The sequence below is a fragment of the Ranitomeya imitator genome, chromosome 3 (genome assembly GCF_032444005.1).
Source record: "Ranitomeya imitator isolate aRanImi1 chromosome 3, aRanImi1.pri, whole genome shotgun sequence".
Lineage (NCBI taxonomy): Eukaryota > Metazoa > Chordata > Amphibia > Anura > Dendrobatidae > Ranitomeya > Ranitomeya imitator.
The window spans coordinates 448404738-448422605 of NC_091284.1; the positions used below are offsets into that span (position 1 = coordinate 448404738).

Consider the following 17868-nt stretch of genomic DNA (forward strand, 5'->3'; position numbering starts at 1 on the left):
ACTGAAACTGCTCTTACTAAAGTCACTAATGACCTACCAACTGCCAAATCCAAGCAACACTACTCTGTCCTCCTCGTCCTGGACCTGTCATCTGCCTTCGACACAGTTGACAATTCCCTATTACTACAGATTCTGTCATCTCTTGGCATCACAGACTTGGCCCTACTTTGGATCTCCTTATAACTAACAGACCAGATATTTAGTTTCTCCCACTTACACCCCACCTCACCCCCTATCTGTTGGTGTCCCCCAAGGTTCAGTTCCAGGACCTCTGCTCACCTCGATCTACACCTCCAGCCTGGGACAGCTCATAGAATCCCACGGCTATCAGTATCATCTTTATGCTGATGACACACAGATCTAGTTCTCTGGACTTGATATCACCTCTTTACTAACCAAAATCCTACAATTTCTGTCAACTATATCAGCTTCCTTCTCTACTAGAATTCTAAAACTTAACATGGATAAAACAGAATTCATCATCTTCGCACCATCTCACTCAACCCCCCAACATACCTATCCATCAATGTAAATGCCTGCCCACTCTACCCAGTCCCACAAGCTTGCTGTCTTGGGGTAACTCTTGACTCTGATCTCTCCTTCAAACCACTTATCCAAGCCCTTTCCACTTCCTGCTGACTTCAGCTCATACAGTTAGGTCCATATATATTTGGACAGAGACAACATTTTTCAAATTTTGATTATAGACATTACCACAATGAATTTTAAACAAAACAATTCAGATGCAGTTGAAGTTCAGACTTTCAGCTTTCATTTGAGGGTATCCACATTAAAATTGGATGAAGGGTTTAGGAGTTCCAGCTCCTTAACATGTGCCACCCTGTTTTTAAAGGGGCCAAAAGTTATTGGACAATTGACTCCAAGGCTATTTCATGGACACGTGTGGGCAATCCCTTCATTATTTCATTCTCAATTAAGCAGATAAAACGCCTGGAGTTGATTTGAGGTGTGGTGCTTGCATTTGGAAGGTTTTGCTGTGAAGTAAACATGTGGCCAGAGGAGCTCTCCATGCACTGAAACAAGCCATCCTTAAGCTGCGAAAACAGAAAAAAACCCATCCGAGAAATTGCTGCAATATTAGGAGTGGCAAAATCTACAGTTTGGTACATCCTGAGAAAGAAAGAAAGAAAGAAAGCACTGGTGAACTCATCAATGCAAAAAGACCTGGGCGCCCACGGAAGACAATAGTGGTGGATGATCGCAAAATAATCTCCATGGTGAAGAGAAACCCCTTCACAACAGCCAACCAAGTGAACAACACTCTCCAGGAGGTAGGCATATCAATATCCAAATCTACCATAAAGAGAAGACTGCATGAAAGTAAATACAGAGGGATCACTGCACGGTGCAAGCCACTCATAAGCATTAAGAATAAAAAGACTAGACTGGACTTTGCTGAAAACATCTAAAAAAGCCAGCACAGTTCTGGAAGAACATTCTATGGAGAGATGAAACCAAGATCAAACTCTACCAGAATGATGGAAAGAGAAAAGTATGGTGAAGGCGTGGTACAGCTCATGATCCAAAGCATACCACATCATCTGTAAAACATGGCGGAGGCAGTGTGATGGCTTGAGCATGCATGGCTGCCAGTGGCACTGGGTCACTAGTGTTTATTGATGATGTGACACAGGACAGAAGCAGCCAAATGAATTCTGAGGTATTCAGAGACATACTGTGGGCTCAGATCCAGCCAAATGCAGCCAAACTGATTGGTCATCATTTCATACTACAGATGGACAATGACCCAAAACATAAAGCCAAAGCAACCCAGGAGTTTATTAAAGCAAAGAAGTAGAATATTCTTGAATGGCAAAGTCAGTCACCTGATGTCAACCCAATTGAGCATGCATTTCACTTGTTAAAGACTAAACTTCAGACCGAAAGGCCCACAAACAAACAGCAACTGAAAACCACCGCAGTGAAGGCCTGGACAAGCTTCAAAAAGGAGGAAACACAGCATCTGGTGATGTCCATGAGTTCAACACTTCAGGCAGTCATTGCCAACAAAGGGTTTTCAACCCAAGTACTAAAAATGAACATTTTATTTAAAATTATTGAATCTGTCCAATTACTTTTGGTCCCTTTATAAACAGTGTGGCACATGTTAAGGAGCTGAAACTCCTAAACCCTTCATCCAATTTTAATGTGGATACCCTCAAATGAAAGCTGAAAGTCTGAACTTCAACTGCATCTGAATTGTTTTGTTTAAAATTCATTGTGGTAATGTCTATAACCAAAATTAGAAAAATGTTGTCTCTGTCCAAATATATATGGACCTAACTGTAAATGTCTCCCAGAATCGCTTATTCCTCAATCAAGAATCTGCAAAAGCACTAGTGCATGCCCTCGTCATCTTCCACCTTCACCACTGCAGCCTCTCCTCTAACACTGTCACACCCTCCAATCTATTTTAAGCTTTGCTGCCCGACTAATCCACCTATTCCCTGGCCTCTCCTCTCAGTCAATCCCTTCACTGGCCCACCATTGCCCAGAGACTCAAGTTCAAAACTCTAACCTTGGCATACAAAGCCATCCACAACAAATCTCCTCAATACATCTGTGACCTAGTCTCCTGGTAATTACCTGCATGCATGCTCCGATCCTCACAAGATCTCCTTCTCTACTCCGCTTTTATTTTGTCTTCCCACAATCACATACAATATTTTGCCCGTGTATCCCTGCTACTCTGAAATGCTCTACCCCAACATATCAGACTCTTGCCTACTGGGGAAACCTTCAAAAGTAACCTGAAGACCTTCCTCTTTCAACAAGCCGACAACCTGCAGTAACCACCAGACTGCTGCATGACCAGCTCTACACTCATCTACTGTATCCTTATCCATCCCTTGTAGATTGTGAGCCCTATTGGGAATGCTCCTCTCTCATCCTGTACCAGTCGGTGACTCATTTTGTTCAACATTATTGTACTTGTTTTTTGTTATGTACATCCCATTTCACATGTAAAGTGCCATGGAATAAATAAAAAAAAAATAATAATAATAATAATTAACTAAAAGCAGGCTAACAAAGCACAGTAATAATAATAATTAACTAAATGCAGGCTAACAAAGCACAGTATATTTTTTCAGCCAAATGGATAGAAGAAAGTGAAAATTAAGTTTTGACTGGACTATTGCCACCCTACAAAATGGTCTCCCTCTTACTAAACTCTCCCCTCTCCAATCCGTCCTGAATGCAGTAGCCAGAATCATATTCTTTGTCAACCGTTACACCGATGCCTCTACCCTGTGCCAGTCGTTTTACTGGTTGCCCATATGATACATTGTTCACTATAAACTTCTCACACAAAGCGCTTCATGTTTTAGCACCACCCTACATCTCCTCCCTTTTCTCACTCTACCACCTTACCTTAGTCCTGCATTTTGCTATTCACCTAAGACTAACATCGTCAATAATTCAAACCTCCCATTCCCATCTCTAAGACTTCTCATGAGCTGTGCCAATTCTTTGGAATGCACTACCCATGACACTTTAATTAGTCTCCAATGCCCACAGTTTTAAGAGTGCCCTAAAAACACATTTCTTCAGACTGGCCTATCACCTCAACATATTTATCTAACTATCCCTAATTTGCCCATACAAAATGTTCTTCAAAACCAGGATCCTCGTATCATCTGATCTCATACCCTATCTGCACTTAATAGCCGTCTGTGTCTGTACTCATGCAGGTTGGTGACCACTTTATGCAACATTATGTGAACACCCTATTTATTCCAGTGATGGCTGGATTGTACAGTACAAGGAATTGTTACCATCCACCTCTCGTGTCTCCCTTTTTCCTCATAGATTGTAAGCTTGCGAGCAGGGCCCTCATTCCTCTTGATATCTGTTTTGATCTATGTGTTTATTGTTATGCTGTAATATACAGTGGGGCAAAAAAGTATTTAGTCAGTCAGCAATAGTGCAAGTTCCACCACTTAAAAAGATGAGAGGCGTCTGTAATTTACATCATAGGTAGACCTCAACTATGGGAGACAAACTGAGAGAAAAAAATCCAGAAAATCACATTGTCTGTTTTTTTAACATTTTATTTGCATATTATGGTGGAAAATAAGTATTTGGTCAGAAACAAAATTTCATCTCAATACTTTGTAATATATCCTTTGTTGGCAATGACAGAGGTCAAACGTTTTCTGTAAGTCTTCACAAGGTTGCCACACACTGTTGTTGGTATGTTGGCCCATTCCTCCATGCAGATCTCCTCTAGAGCAGTGATGTTTTTGGCTTTTCGCTTGGCAACACGGACTTTCAACTCCCTCCAAAGGTTTTCTATAGGGTTGAGATCTGGAGACTGGCTAGGCCACTCCAGGACCTTGAAATGCTTCTTACGAAGCCACTCCTTCGTTGCCCTGGCGGTGTGCTTTGGATCATTGTCATGTTGAAAGACCCAACCAGGCAGCCACGTTTCATCTTCAATGCCCTTGCTGATGGAAGGAGGTTTGCACTCAAAATCTCACGATACATGGCCCCATTCATTCTTTCATGTACCCGGATAAGTCGTCCTGGCCCCTTTGCAGAGAAACAGCCCCAAAGCATGATGTTTCCACCACCATGCTTTACAGTAGGTATGGTGTTTGATGGATGTAACTCAGTATTCTTTTTCCTCCAAACACGACAAGTTGTGTTTCTACCAAACAGTTCCAGTTTGGTTTCATCAGACCATAGGACATTCTCCCAAAACTCCTCTGGATCATCTAAATGCTCTCTAGCAAACTTCAGACGGGCCCGGACATGTACTGGCTTAAGCAGTGGGACACGTCTGGCACTGCAGGATCTGAGTCCATGGTGGCGTAGTGTGTTACTTATGGTAGGCCTTGTTACATTGGTCCCAGCTCTCTGCAGTTCATTCACTAGGTCCCCCCGCGTGGTTCTGGGATTTTTGCTCACCGTTCTTGTGATCATTCTGACCCCACGGGGTGGGATTTTGCGTGGAGCCCCAGATCGAGGGAGATTATCAGTGGTCTTGTAAGTCTTCCATTTTCTAATTATTGCTCCCACTGTTGATTTCTTCACTCCAAGCTGGTTGGCTATTGCATACTCAGTCTTCCCAGCCTGGTGCAGGGCTACAATTTTGTTTCTGGTGTCCTTTGACAGCTCTTTGGTCTTCACCATAGTGGAGTTTGGAGTCAGACTGTTTGAGGGTGTGCACAGGTGTCTTTTTATACTGATAACAAGTTTAAACAGGTGCCATTACTACAGGTAATGAGTGGAGGAAAGAGGAGACTCTTAAAGAAGAAGTTACAGGTCTGTGAGAGCCAGAAATCTTGATTGTTTGTTTCTGACCAAATACTTATTTTCCACCATAATATGCAAATAAAATGATAAAAAAAACAGACAATGTGATTTTCTGGATTTTTTTTCTCAGTTTGTCTCCCATAGTTGAGGTCTACCTATGATGTAAATTACAGACGCCTCTCATCTTTTTAAGTGGTGGAACTTGCACTATTGCTGACTGACTAAATACTTTTTTGCCCCACTGTATATATTGTCTGTACAAGTGGCCTCTAAAATGTAAAGTGCTGCGAAATATGTTGGCACTATAGAAATAAAATTATTATTATTATTATTATTGTTAAAGCAAAACTATTTTTCTCCAGCTGATAGCTACGAGGAAAGCTTCGTTATCTACTGTGAAGGAATGTAACTAGAACAGTAAAATGTTGCTTACAGATGACACATATACTAAATATGGAGGAGAAGAACAGGGGTCATGTATGGTACTATAAAGAGCACAGACCATACTCAAGAAGAAAAATAGTACAAGATACCATAAAAGAAAACTCACCATTGTTGCACATAATGCATGTTCTGTCTGCTTTTTTCATTGATACAACACATATTCATTAAAATCTATAGTGATCTTTACGTGTCCGTGTTATTTCACGAACTGTGCATCCATGCAAACTTACTGAGTCTGTTTATCTGGCATCACAGGTAAAAAATACCAATATGATGAAAAACATGCAAAGCACACGGATGGCATTCGTGTGTCATACGTATGCTGTCCACTTTTAATATTGCAAAGGATAGGGGAAGCTTCGTAATTTATCCATCCTTGAAAAACAGTGATGACACACTGATAGTAAAAACAGACAAGTATGACATAATGATCCAAATCACTGGTAACTAATACCATTTTGTCATGGATGTGTTGAAACATGGACGTGTGATTGAGGACTTAAGTATAGCTTGCGTCAAAGCTTGATAATTTTCACAATTTACGCTTTTCAACAGTGTAACTAAATGGAACCTCGCTCCATGATTTTCTGTCTGGTCCTACGATTACTTTTCACTCTCTTGACTGGCTTCCATTAAAATGCCAAGACAACAGTTCTCAACTCCAGCTTTCACTGAACTCCCCACCAGCAGTGATTACCACCCATCATCTCCTAATGCCTTTGCCTCCATTACCTTGATGATGTCCTCATTGCTGGATTTACACTCTGTAAAAGAAGTAATATCAGTGATGACTCCAGACACTTCAATAGCCAGGACTTTCACTGGGATAGCCACTGTCCGGCCTGTCAGAATAGCTGTGTTAATTATCTCAGTGTCCTGAAAGTAAAAAAATTAGCAATTATAAAAGTGTGGAAGTCTATGCACCAGATATAGAACATATTGGCAAAATGTACGTGCAAAAGTAGAAATAGCTCCATAATTGAGTATGAATATCACAGCTTCAAAACGCATAGCGACAAAATTTCAGCAAAGTTTTATTAATAAAAAGTAAAGGATGAAAGAAGATGTCTTACCATAGCCAGAGGAACTATAGCTCGAATATCCTTCTGGATTACTGTCAGTTCTGTCACTGCTTTCTCCATTTCAGATGGAGGTTTTTGACCTTGATATTCTAGATGCCACATTATACGCCTTTTTACAGACTGACTTGTGAAATTCTCCATCTCGAAGTCCAGTTGCATTACAGGGTTAATCGGTTCTTCAGTCCTAAATGTAAAATGAAAAACAATAAACTGGATAATTGCGTTGATTTGCTGTTTAGTACATCTAAATAATGACAAGGTCATAAGTATAGGCAAATAAATAATAACTAGGTTTTACGGCCTTGGGCTACAAGTCTGCAGTCACTCTACTCGACTGCGGACTTAAGGCCCCGTCACACACAGCGAGATCGCTAGCGAGATCGCTGCTGAGTCACAAGTTTTGTGACGCAACAGCGATCTCAGTAGCGATCTCGCTATGTGTGACACGTACCAGCGATCAGGCCCCTGCTGTGAGATCGCTGGTCGTGTCGGAATGGCCTGGACCTTTTTTTGATCGTTGAGGTCCCGCTGACATCGCTGAATCAGCGTGTGTGACGCCGATTCAGCGATGTCTTCGCTGGTAACCAGGGTAAACATCGGGTAACTAAGTGCAGGGCCGCGCTTAGTAACCCGATGTTTACCCTGGTTACCATCGTTAAAGTAAAAAAAAAAAAACGCTACATACTTACCTACCGCTGTCTGTCCCCGGCGCTGTGCTTCTCTGCTCTGGCTGTGAGCGCCGGGCAGCCGGAAAGCAGAGCGGTGACGTCACCGCTCTGCTTTCCGGCCGCTGTGCTCACAGCCAGAGCAGAGAAGCACAGCGCCGGGGACAGACAGCGGTAGGTAAGTATGTAGCGTTTTTTTTTTTTTACTTTAACGATGGTAACCAGGGTAAACATCGGGTTACTAAGCGTGGCCCTGCGCTTAGTTACCCGATGCTTACCCTGGTTACCGGGGACCTCGGGATCGTTGGTCGCTGGAGAGCTGTCTGTGTGACAGCTCTCCAGCGATCAAACAGCGACGCTGCAGCGATCCGGATCGTTGTCGGTATCGCTGCAGCGTCGCTATGTGTGACGGGGCCTTTACTGCGTGCTTTGAGAATTCTCTGATAATGGGAGCGATGGGTGCATGACCGCAAGTATGTGATTTGCACACATGTGGTCATATGCCATCTAGATGGACGCAGAGAAAGTGTATTGTGCGAGGCTAGACAAATCTAGTCGGGCTGTGGCCAGAAGTATACAAGTAAGGCGCTGTGAAGATTCACAAGTCTGCAGTCACATAGACTGACTGCAAACTTTTAGCCTAAGGCAGACAACTGCTTTAAAGGGAATCTGTCACTACATTTGATCTATCTAAACAATTACTATGGGCATACAGGCTATAAACTCCTGAAAATAGTCCTTGCTGTGTGTCTCATATCAGCTGTGTTGGTCCTGGGAAATCATCTTGTATCACTTTATACCAATGACCTCTTCCTGGCTCTGGGGCAGATGGTGCCTGAAAGATAACTCTACCCCCAGAACTTATTTTAAATATATTGGGGAGTTACCAGTGTGATATGTAATGGTTACCAGTGTTACCGGTTTAAGGAGGAAGACCAGGCTGCAAGTACCTGTATTGAGCCGGCCCGGAACTGTTGAGGCTGCATCCTCTGTTTCCTGGGGGAAGGAATAGGGGACCAGACATGCCCCATGACCCAGGAAGAAGGGGTGTGTTTAGAAAGGAAACACGGCTGGAGGCTGTGGAGGCTGAGGGAGAAAGCAAACAAAGCTGCAGAGAGACCCCAGCCATCAACGTGCGAGCAGCAGGGCAGGCAGCGCATTCCGCACCCGAACCTCCGGCGCTGCCATAGACTGCAGCAGACAGACTCGGTGGCCTAGGGAGAGATCGGGTGCAGAACTGCCATCTGCGCCCCGATTCCCCAGGGTATATCTGCTGGGCCATGTCGGGCTCAGACAGTGCCGGAGACCATCGCAGTAATAAGGAAAGAGCTGGGAGCCCTGTTCAGTTAAGTGTGGCACGCCAGCCTAAGAGCCAGGGCAGCGTTCAGGACTGTTCACTGCTGCTCTCATTGCTGGACAGTGGTCTGCAGGACCCCGCTAGAGAAGCATCGTGCCAGTGGTTGTTAGCGCTACAGTCTTGGTGGGAACAGGCAGCACGCAGCACAGAGAGATAAGTGCAGTGTGCCCCGTAGCTGACAGAGATCAAGTTGCAGTGTGCTTCGTGACGGTGAGTACAACGCACGTGCCGCAAAGAGAGAACCGAGTACTGGATAGACTTTTGTAACCCATCTTACCAGCATATACTTTCCCGCCAATGGGAGACCCTGATTGTGTTGCGGCCCTGTATGCGCTGGTCGCATATGTTCTTGGACTAGGGGCTCAGTGGAAGGTACTGGACACCAACCACTGCCGCCAGAAGACGGACTGTTGTTCGCAGGACCCCACTGGACCAGCACCCCGACAGCCGTTGTTGGCGTCATCTCCTGCTCCGTAATTGCCACGGCCTGGAAGACAACTGACAGGCTAAGTTGATCTAACATGAACTGCCACTATCTTTTCCCTTGTTTTCATTGACTCTGCACATCTTTTTGCATCTGAACTGTTTTTGTTCTCCCTTTAACTGTTTGCCTCCCTGGGTGGAGTATTCCCCTGTTAAGTACACTTGTTAACCGTTGCTCTGCCTCCTGTCCATCATTGCATCTCGCAACCTGCTCACACTAGTGTGATATGTGATGGTTACCAGTGTTACCAGTGTGATGTGTAATGGCCGCTCTGTATTCTCCTGATAACTCCAGGCACCATCCGTCGAGTGCTAAAAGAAGATTTCTCAGCAACACAGCTGATATGAGACTTACATGTAGGGCTGTTTTCAGCAGTCTATAACCTGTATGCCCACATTAATAGTTTAGAAAGGTCAAACATGGTGACCGATTCCCTTTACATCAAATACTAAAAAATGTCTCTACTACATATCTGTCTCGTTAGGTCGGATTTTATTAGGCTTCATATGAAGCCAAAAGAGCAAGTTAAAAAATACCAAAAAAATAAGATTAAAGTGAACAAGTCAGAGAGTGAATTTGGAAGAGCCGTTGAGCCCAGTGATTGCAGCGCTATTGGCATGACATTGGTAAACAATCACAGACAAGGGGAGCTGATAGTGGAAAACCCCTTTTAGTGCAACAATATATAAGTTTTCTCTCAAGCATACAAAACATGTCAGGACTCTTCTTGCTGCAGTACAAGTTGCTTGCTCATGGCAACACCAGGTGTATACGACCTTTGGTTTTTGTGATAATGAACATTTTCTTGACCTTTGTTACTTAATATGAAGTTTCCCAAAAGTTTGATAACCAGAAGTAAAGAACTCGGAGTCAATAAAACATTTGTTCAATTTATTCTACCTAACAGTTGAGAGTTTCAAGCTGGATGCCTGCTGAGGGGGAATTACATGACATTGTGCCTACAGAACAATATTACAGTACGACATTGGTAGAAGAACAGAAAGTCGTGATCCCAGCACAGTATCACCTATCAACTCACACTATCAGTTTGGGTCTCACGTCAAGTCAAAAATCCCTTTTATTATCTATAACTTCACAGCTATCATTTTTGTGAAGCTCCAAAATGTTAGCGCTCTAATGCCATATAACACAGAAAGAGGAACATCTTTATTAACTGACATATGGGTAGAAAAGGAGGCCGAACTAGCAGCAATTAAGGAACAATTAAAGTACAAAATAGTATTATTGTTAAGGAAGTACTCCTATCAAAGTTTTTATTCTCTTAATATATTGCAGTCATCATATTATATAGCACTGTGTGCTTACAATTGCTCATTTTGCCTTTCTACCCAGTATTTTTTCTCTTTCCTCTGCTCTGTGTAGAAACAGGAAGTCTCTTTTCCCAGCAAAAATCATCCCCCTCTTCAACTCCTGACCCAGCTGCTCCCTTTCCCTTCTGCAAGGAACTTTTGCAGTGGCCGATGATTCATACAGGGAAAATTGACCTCCTGTTTCTACGTAGAGCTTAGGAGGATTCAGCTAGTTAGTTTTTAATCACATGATGTCACAGACCTAATGGAAAAGAGAAGAATTATCTGAGTAGAAAGGCAATATGAGCAATTGTAAGTATATAGTGCCAAATATGATGATTGCAATAAAATAAGATGATAAAAACTTTGATAGAAGGAATGCCTCTTTACTAAACTACAGTTTACAAAAAAAAAACATAATGGCAACTGCATTGTGTAACTCTGTGTATGCTTAACAATGAGAATAATGAGATGTGCAGAAAAGTCAAACAAATTAAATTTATGAAAGAGTTGAGCAAAAAGATTGACGGGATGGTACTCAGCCGTTACTCAAAAGCTGGCATCCAGGCTCCTCTTGTGATTACTAGACCCCCAGGATGACCTGACATCATGGTGTCTGCAGCTTGTGAACATCAGTGGTTACAAGTTCCGCAGACATGATGTCACTCAAGCAGCCAATCACTAAAGAGCAGAGCCGTATCGGAGAGGCAATACTGGACCAGAGGAGGACGACTAACAGCTCTGTCTGTTGGTATTAAACATCTCCGTAACCCTTTTGAACAATTACATTTCAATAGGAACAGCCCCTTTAAATTCATTGTTTATTCTGGTTCTGAAAGTGCTATGGCCACTTCATTGGATGCTTTTATAGAAATATCTATTTTGGCATATTATTATGCCTATATTGTTCTGATACTCTTCTCGAGGCAAAGTAGAATTTATTTTAATGAGTTATAAAGTGTTGGTCTAATGTCCTTGCACCGCTGTGGAGTGGATTGATTCAGGCCTCACTACTGTAATGAGTTTTTTTTTTTTTTTTTGCTCCACTCCATTCAATTTAGGCTGAAGAATTTGGAATAATTTAATATTTTACATAATGACGTTCAATGTACATTATGCTTCTTAAATTGTTCTAAATCTTAAGACTTGTTAATAACTACAGTATGTGCCCGTAGTCAGAGCTTGTCAGATTTTGTTAAAAAAAAAAGTGCAATTAAATTTAAACAGATCAAATATATAAACTCTATTGTGTGGCTTAACCTTTTCTCAGCTGGCAGGTCTACATAATGTGGTTTTCAAAAAGCTTGGTGGGACTCAGGAATAAATGGAGACATTCTTGTGCACATTAAAGTCGCTCAATAGTTCCCTGGATGAGAGCCATTTTAGGCTCTTTATAGCCATAGATAAAGCTTTGTAACAAATGTAGGGTTGTATCGATACCTATTCACTTTTTTTTTTCTTTCCCTTCACATAGCTTGTTGCCCTGTTGTTTTAGATATAAATTTAAAAGAGTCTTTTTTATTCAGTTTCTGGACTCTGTTGAGAGAATTAGAAGTAATAACATTTGCTTCACTTACCCTCCACTGTTCCAGTGATATCTCACCTTCACTGCCTCTGTCACACATCGGAATGACATCAGGACTACACTGAATGTGACCGCTGCAGCCAATCACTGGGAACAGTGGTCATGCAGATGAAGCAAGAACAAGGGTACTGAGCCCAGTGATTAGCTGAAGTAATCTTGTGTAAGCGCTGAGATGTATTCAAACATTGAATATATCAAATTTGAATTTCATCCCATCAGCCTAAGTCAGTTTAAAATTAATACTAGATCCTACCTGCCCTTTAAATGTGTAGGCTTATAGCCTGAAGAGGCATGTTTGATAAATGTTAGTTTTAGGGTCCAATCAATGAAAGGTCACCTTGTGGTGGTTGCTGGGCACACATGAATTGGGCAATTTCTGAACTAAGCACCTTCATTTTTATATGTATACTAGCTGAAGAGCCCGGCGTTGCCTGGGCATAGTAAATATTTGTGGTTAGTTATAGCACATCACTTCTCTTATTTTCCCATCACGCCTCTCATTTTCCCAATCACATCTTTCATTTTCCCCCTCACATCTCTCATTTTCTCCCTCACACCTCTCATTTTCTCCCTCACACCTCTCATTTTCTCCCTCACTCCTCTCATTCCTCCCTAACACTTGTCATTTCGACCTCACATCTGTCATTTTCCGATCACTCCACTATTTTCCCTCACTCCTCTCATTTTGAACTCACACCTTTTCATTTTCACCTCACACCTCTCATTTTCACCTCAGTATATACATGTTTGTCATCTCCCTTATATATAGTATACACCTGTATGTCATCTCCTGTATATAGTATATACCTGTATGTCATCTCCCCTGTATATAGTATATACCTGCTGTGTCATCTCCCCTGTATATAGTATATACCTGTATGTCATCTCCTCCTATATATAGTATATACCTGTATGTCATCTCCTTCTATATATAGTATATACCTGTATGTCATCTCCTCCTGTATATAGTATATACCTGTGTGTCATCTCCCCTGTATATAGTATATATCTGTGTGTAATTCCTCCTGTATATAGTATATACCTGTATGTCATCTTCTATATATAGCATATACCTGTGAATCATCTCCTCCTGTATATAGTATATACCTGTATGTCATCTCCTCCTGTATATAGTATATACCTGTGTGTCATCTCCCCTGTATATAGTATATACCTGTGTGTCATCTCCTCCTGTATTAGACCTTGTTCACACGTTATTTGCTCAGTATTTTTACCTCAGTATTTGTAAGCTAAATTGGCAGCCTGATAAATCCCCAGCCAACAGGAAGCCCTCCCCCTGGCAGTATATATTAGCTCACACATACACATATTAGACAGGTCATGTGACTGACAGCTGCTGTATTTCCTATATGGTACATTTGTTGCTCTTGTAGTTTGTCTGCTTATTAATCAGATTTTTATTTTTGAAGGATAATACCAGACTTGAGTGTGTTTTAGGGCGAGTTTCGTTTGTCAAGTTGTGTGTGTTGAGTTGCGTGTGGCAACATGCATGTAGCGACTTTTGTGAGATGAGTTTTGTGTGGCAACATGCGTCTAGCAACTTTTTGTGTGTCGAGTTGCATGTGACAGGTTAGTGTAGCAAGTTGTGTGCAGCAAGTTTTGCGCATGGCGAGTTTTGTGCATGGTGAGTTTTATGTGTGGTGCCTTTTGAGTATGTGCAAGTTTTGTGTGAGGCAACTTTTGCATGTGTTGCAACTTTTGTGCATGTGGCAATTTTTGAGCGTGTGCAAGTTTTGCATGTGGCGAGTTTTCCATGAGGTGAGTTTTGCACTTGTGGCGAGTTTTGCGTGAGCCTAGTTTTTGCATGTGGCGAGTTTTGCGCGTGGCGAGTTTTGAGCGGCGACTTTTGTGTTTCGACTTTTATGTGGCGAGGTTGGTGTATGTGTGGTGAAATGTGTGCTGAGGGTAATATGTGTTCAAGCACGTGGCAGTGTGTGGCGCATTTTGTGTGTGTTCATATCCCCGTGTGTGGTGAGTATCCCATGTCGGGGCCCCACCTTAGCAACTGTACGGTATATACTCTTTGGCGCCATCGCGCTCATTCTTTAAGTCCCCCTTGTTCACATCTGGCAGCTGTCAATTTTCCTCCAACACTTTTCCTTTCACTTTTCCCCATTATGTAGATAGGGGCAAAATTGGTGAATTGAAAAGCGCGGGGTTAAAATTTCACCTCACAATGTAGGCTATGACGCTCTCGGGGTCCAGACGTGTGACTGCAAAATTTTGTGGCTGTAGCTGCGACGCCTCCAACACTTTTCCTTTCACTTTTTTCCCCATTATGTAGATAGGGGCAAAATTGTTTGGTGAATTGGAACGCGCGGGGTTAAAATTTCGCTTCACAACATAGCCTATGAGGCTCTCGGGGTCCAGACGTGTGACTGTGCAAAATTTTGTTGCTGTAGCTGCGACGGTGCAGATGCCAATCCCGGACATACACACACACATACACACATACACACACATTCAGCTTTATATATTAGATTGTATATAGCAGTAATGCAGTCAAAATGTCATATAGTCACTGTTTGCATACATCTACAGTATTGCTTACAGACTGCTGTATGCCCTTGTGTGCATTTTATGCAGTCATTGAAGTAGTCGTGTGTGCTATAATCATGACATCACCACTGCAGCCTGTCAACAGAGACTGTGAGCAGCGGTACAGTGGCATCACTGGAACAGTGGATGTTGAATTAAGATAATTTTGTTATTTTTAACAGCTACAAACCTATAAAGCACAGAAATTTTTTTGGAAAACCCATTTAATAGCACTCTGCTCATGGCTATGCCTGGTCTCCCCCTTCATTCTCTAGATGTTAAAGTTAGCAAAAGTTATGGTAGGATGTTGTAAGCAGCAAAATAGGGTGTGGAAAGAGAGGGGAAGAATTCAGGTCTTTAGGGAGGGCAATTTATACACGCTGTACTAAACCACTGTGTAGGCAGGAGGGCAGTTAGAAAGGGAAAGAGCATACAGACCATGTGCACACAGTATGTAGAGAGAAAGGGGAGCAGGGGAAAGGGAAATCTGACATGTCAGCATCATTGTCTTTCGGCCCTGAAGTAGGGCCTGAGACACTGATTCTGTCAGCTCTGAAGTAGGGCCTGAGACACTGATTCTGTCAGCTCTAAAGTAGGGCCTGAGACACTGATTCTGTCGGCCCTGAAGTAGGGCCTGAGGCACTGATTCTGTCAGCTCTGAAGTAGGGCCTGAGACACTGATTGTGTTGGCTTGAAAGTAGGGCCTGAGACACTGATTCTGTCAGCTCTGAAGTAGGGACTGAGATATTGAATCTGTCGGCCTTGAAGTAGGGCCTGAGACACTGATTCTGTAAGCCCTGAAGTAGGGCCTGAGGCACTGATTCTGTAAGCCCTGTAGTAGGGCCTGAGACACTGATTCTGTCAGCTCTGAAGTAGGGCCTGAGACACTGATTCTGTCAGCTCTGAAGTAGGGCCTGAGACACTTATTCTGCCGGCCCTGAAGTTGGGCCTTAGACAGTGATTCTGTCTTTGCTCTGAAGTAGGGCCTGAGACACTGATTCTGTTGGCTCTGAAGTAGGGCCTGAGACACTGATTCTGTCGGCACTGAAGTAGGGCCTGAGGCACTGATTCTGTCAGCTCTGAAGTAGGGCCTGAGACACTGATTGTGTTGGCTTGAAAGTAGGGCCTGAGACACTGATTCTGTCAGCTCTGAAGTAGGGCCCTAGACACTGATTCTGTCTTTGCTCTGAAGTAGGGCCTGAGACACTGATTCTGTCAGCTCTGAAGTAGGGCCTGAGACACTGATTCTGTCAGCTCTGAAGTAGGGCCTGAGACACTGATTCTGTCAGCTCTGAAGTAGGGCCTGAGACACTGATTCTGTCAGCTCTGAAGTAGGGCCTGAGACACTGATTCTGTTGGCACTGAAGTAGGGCCTGAGGCACTGATTCTGTCAGCTCTAAAGTAGGGCCTGAGACACTGATTGTGTTGGCTTGAAAGTAGGGCCTGAGACACTGATTCTGTCAGCTCTGAAGTAGGGCCCTAGACACTGATTCTGTCTTTGCTCTGGAGTAGGGCCTGAGACACTGATTCTGTCAGCTCTGAAGTAGGGCCTGAGATGCTGATTCTGTCAGCTCTGAAGTAGGGCCCTAGGCACTGATTCTGTCTTTGCTCTGAAGTAGGGCCTGAGGCACTGATTCTGTCAGCTCTGAAGTAGGGCCTGAGACACTGATTATGTTGGCTTGAAAGTAGGGCCTGAGACACTGATTCTGTCAGCTCTGAAGTAGGGACTGAGATATTGATTCTGTCGGCCTTGAAGTAGGGCCTGAGACACTGATTCTGTAAGCCCTGAAGTAGCGCCTGAGGCACTGATTCTGTAAGCCCTGTAGTAGGGCCTGAGACACTGATTCTGTCAGCTCTGAAGTAGGGCCTGAGACACTGATTCTGTCAGCTCTGAAGTAGGGCCTGAGACACTGATTCTGTCGGCCCTGAAGTTGGGCCTTAGACACTGATTCTGTCTTTGCTCTGAAGTAGGGCCTGAGACACTGATTCTGTTGGCTCTGAAGTAGGGCCTGAGACACTGATTCTGTCGGCACTGAAGTAGGGCCTGAGGCACTGATTCTGTCAGCTCTGAAGTAGGGCCTGAGACACTGATTGTGTTGGCCTGAAAGTAGGGCCTGAGACACTGATTCTGTCAGCTCTGAAGTAGGGCCCTAGACACTGATTCTGTCTTTGTTCTGAAGTAGGGCCTGAGACACTGATTCTGTTGGCTCTGAAGTAGGGCTTGAGACACTGATTCTGTCGGCACTGAAGTAGGGCCTTAGGCACTGATTCTGTCGGCTCTGAAGTAGGGCCTGAGACACTGATTGTGTTGTCTCTGAAGTACGGCCTGAGACACTGATTCTGTCAGCACTTAAGTAGGGCCTGAAACACTGATTCTGTCGGCCCTGAAGTAGGGCCTGAGACACTGTTTCTGTCAGCTCTGAAGTAGGGCCTGAGACACTGATTCTGTTGGCATTGAAGAAGGGCCGGAGAAACTGATTCTGTCAGCTCTGAAGTAGGGACTGAGATATTGATTCTGTCGACCTTGAAGTAGGGCCTGAGACACTGATTCTGTAAGCCCTGAATTAGGGCCAGAGGCACTGATTCTGTAAGCCCTGAAGTAGGGCCTGAGACACTGATTCTGTAAGCCCTGAAGTAGGGCCTGAGACACTGATTCTGTCAGCCCTGAAGTAGGGCCTGAAACACTGATTCTGTCGGCCCTGAAGTAGGGCCTGAGACACTGTTTCTGTCAGCTCTGAAGTAGGGCCTGAGACACTGATTCTGTTGGCATTGAAGAAGGGCCGGAGACACTGATTCTGTCAGCTCTGAAGTAGGGACTGAGATATTGATTCTGTCGACCTTGAAGTAGGGCCTGAGACACTGATTCTGTAAGCCCTGAATTAGGGCCAGAGGCACTGATTCTGTAAGCCCTGAAGTAGGGCCTGAGACACTGATTCTGTAAGCCCTGAAGTAGGGCCTGAGACACTGATTCTGTCAGCCCTGAAGTAGGGCCTGAGACACTGATGTCAATGATTTATCACTTATTAGGCTGTGTGCTGTTGTGATTAATGAGTACCACAATATGCGCTATTACATACAGTTGCACCTTATTTAGTCATTCAT

The 17868-nt window shown here is 43.5% G+C and overlaps 1 protein-coding gene across 1 annotated transcript in view; it reads right to left on the bottom strand.

Moving 5' to 3' along the window:
• Positions 1 to 17868, bottom strand: part of TMEM132E (transmembrane protein 132E) — a 751655-nt gene that overhangs the window by 163557 nt on the left and 570230 nt on the right. The window contains exons 5-6 of the mRNA XM_069757391.1: positions 6798 to 6990; positions 6457 to 6600 (exon numbers count right to left, since the gene is read on the bottom strand). Coding sequence (XP_069613492.1) covers positions 6457 to 6600; positions 6798 to 6990 — 337 coding nt within the window. The remainder of the gene's footprint in view (positions 1 to 6456; positions 6601 to 6797; positions 6991 to 17868) is intronic.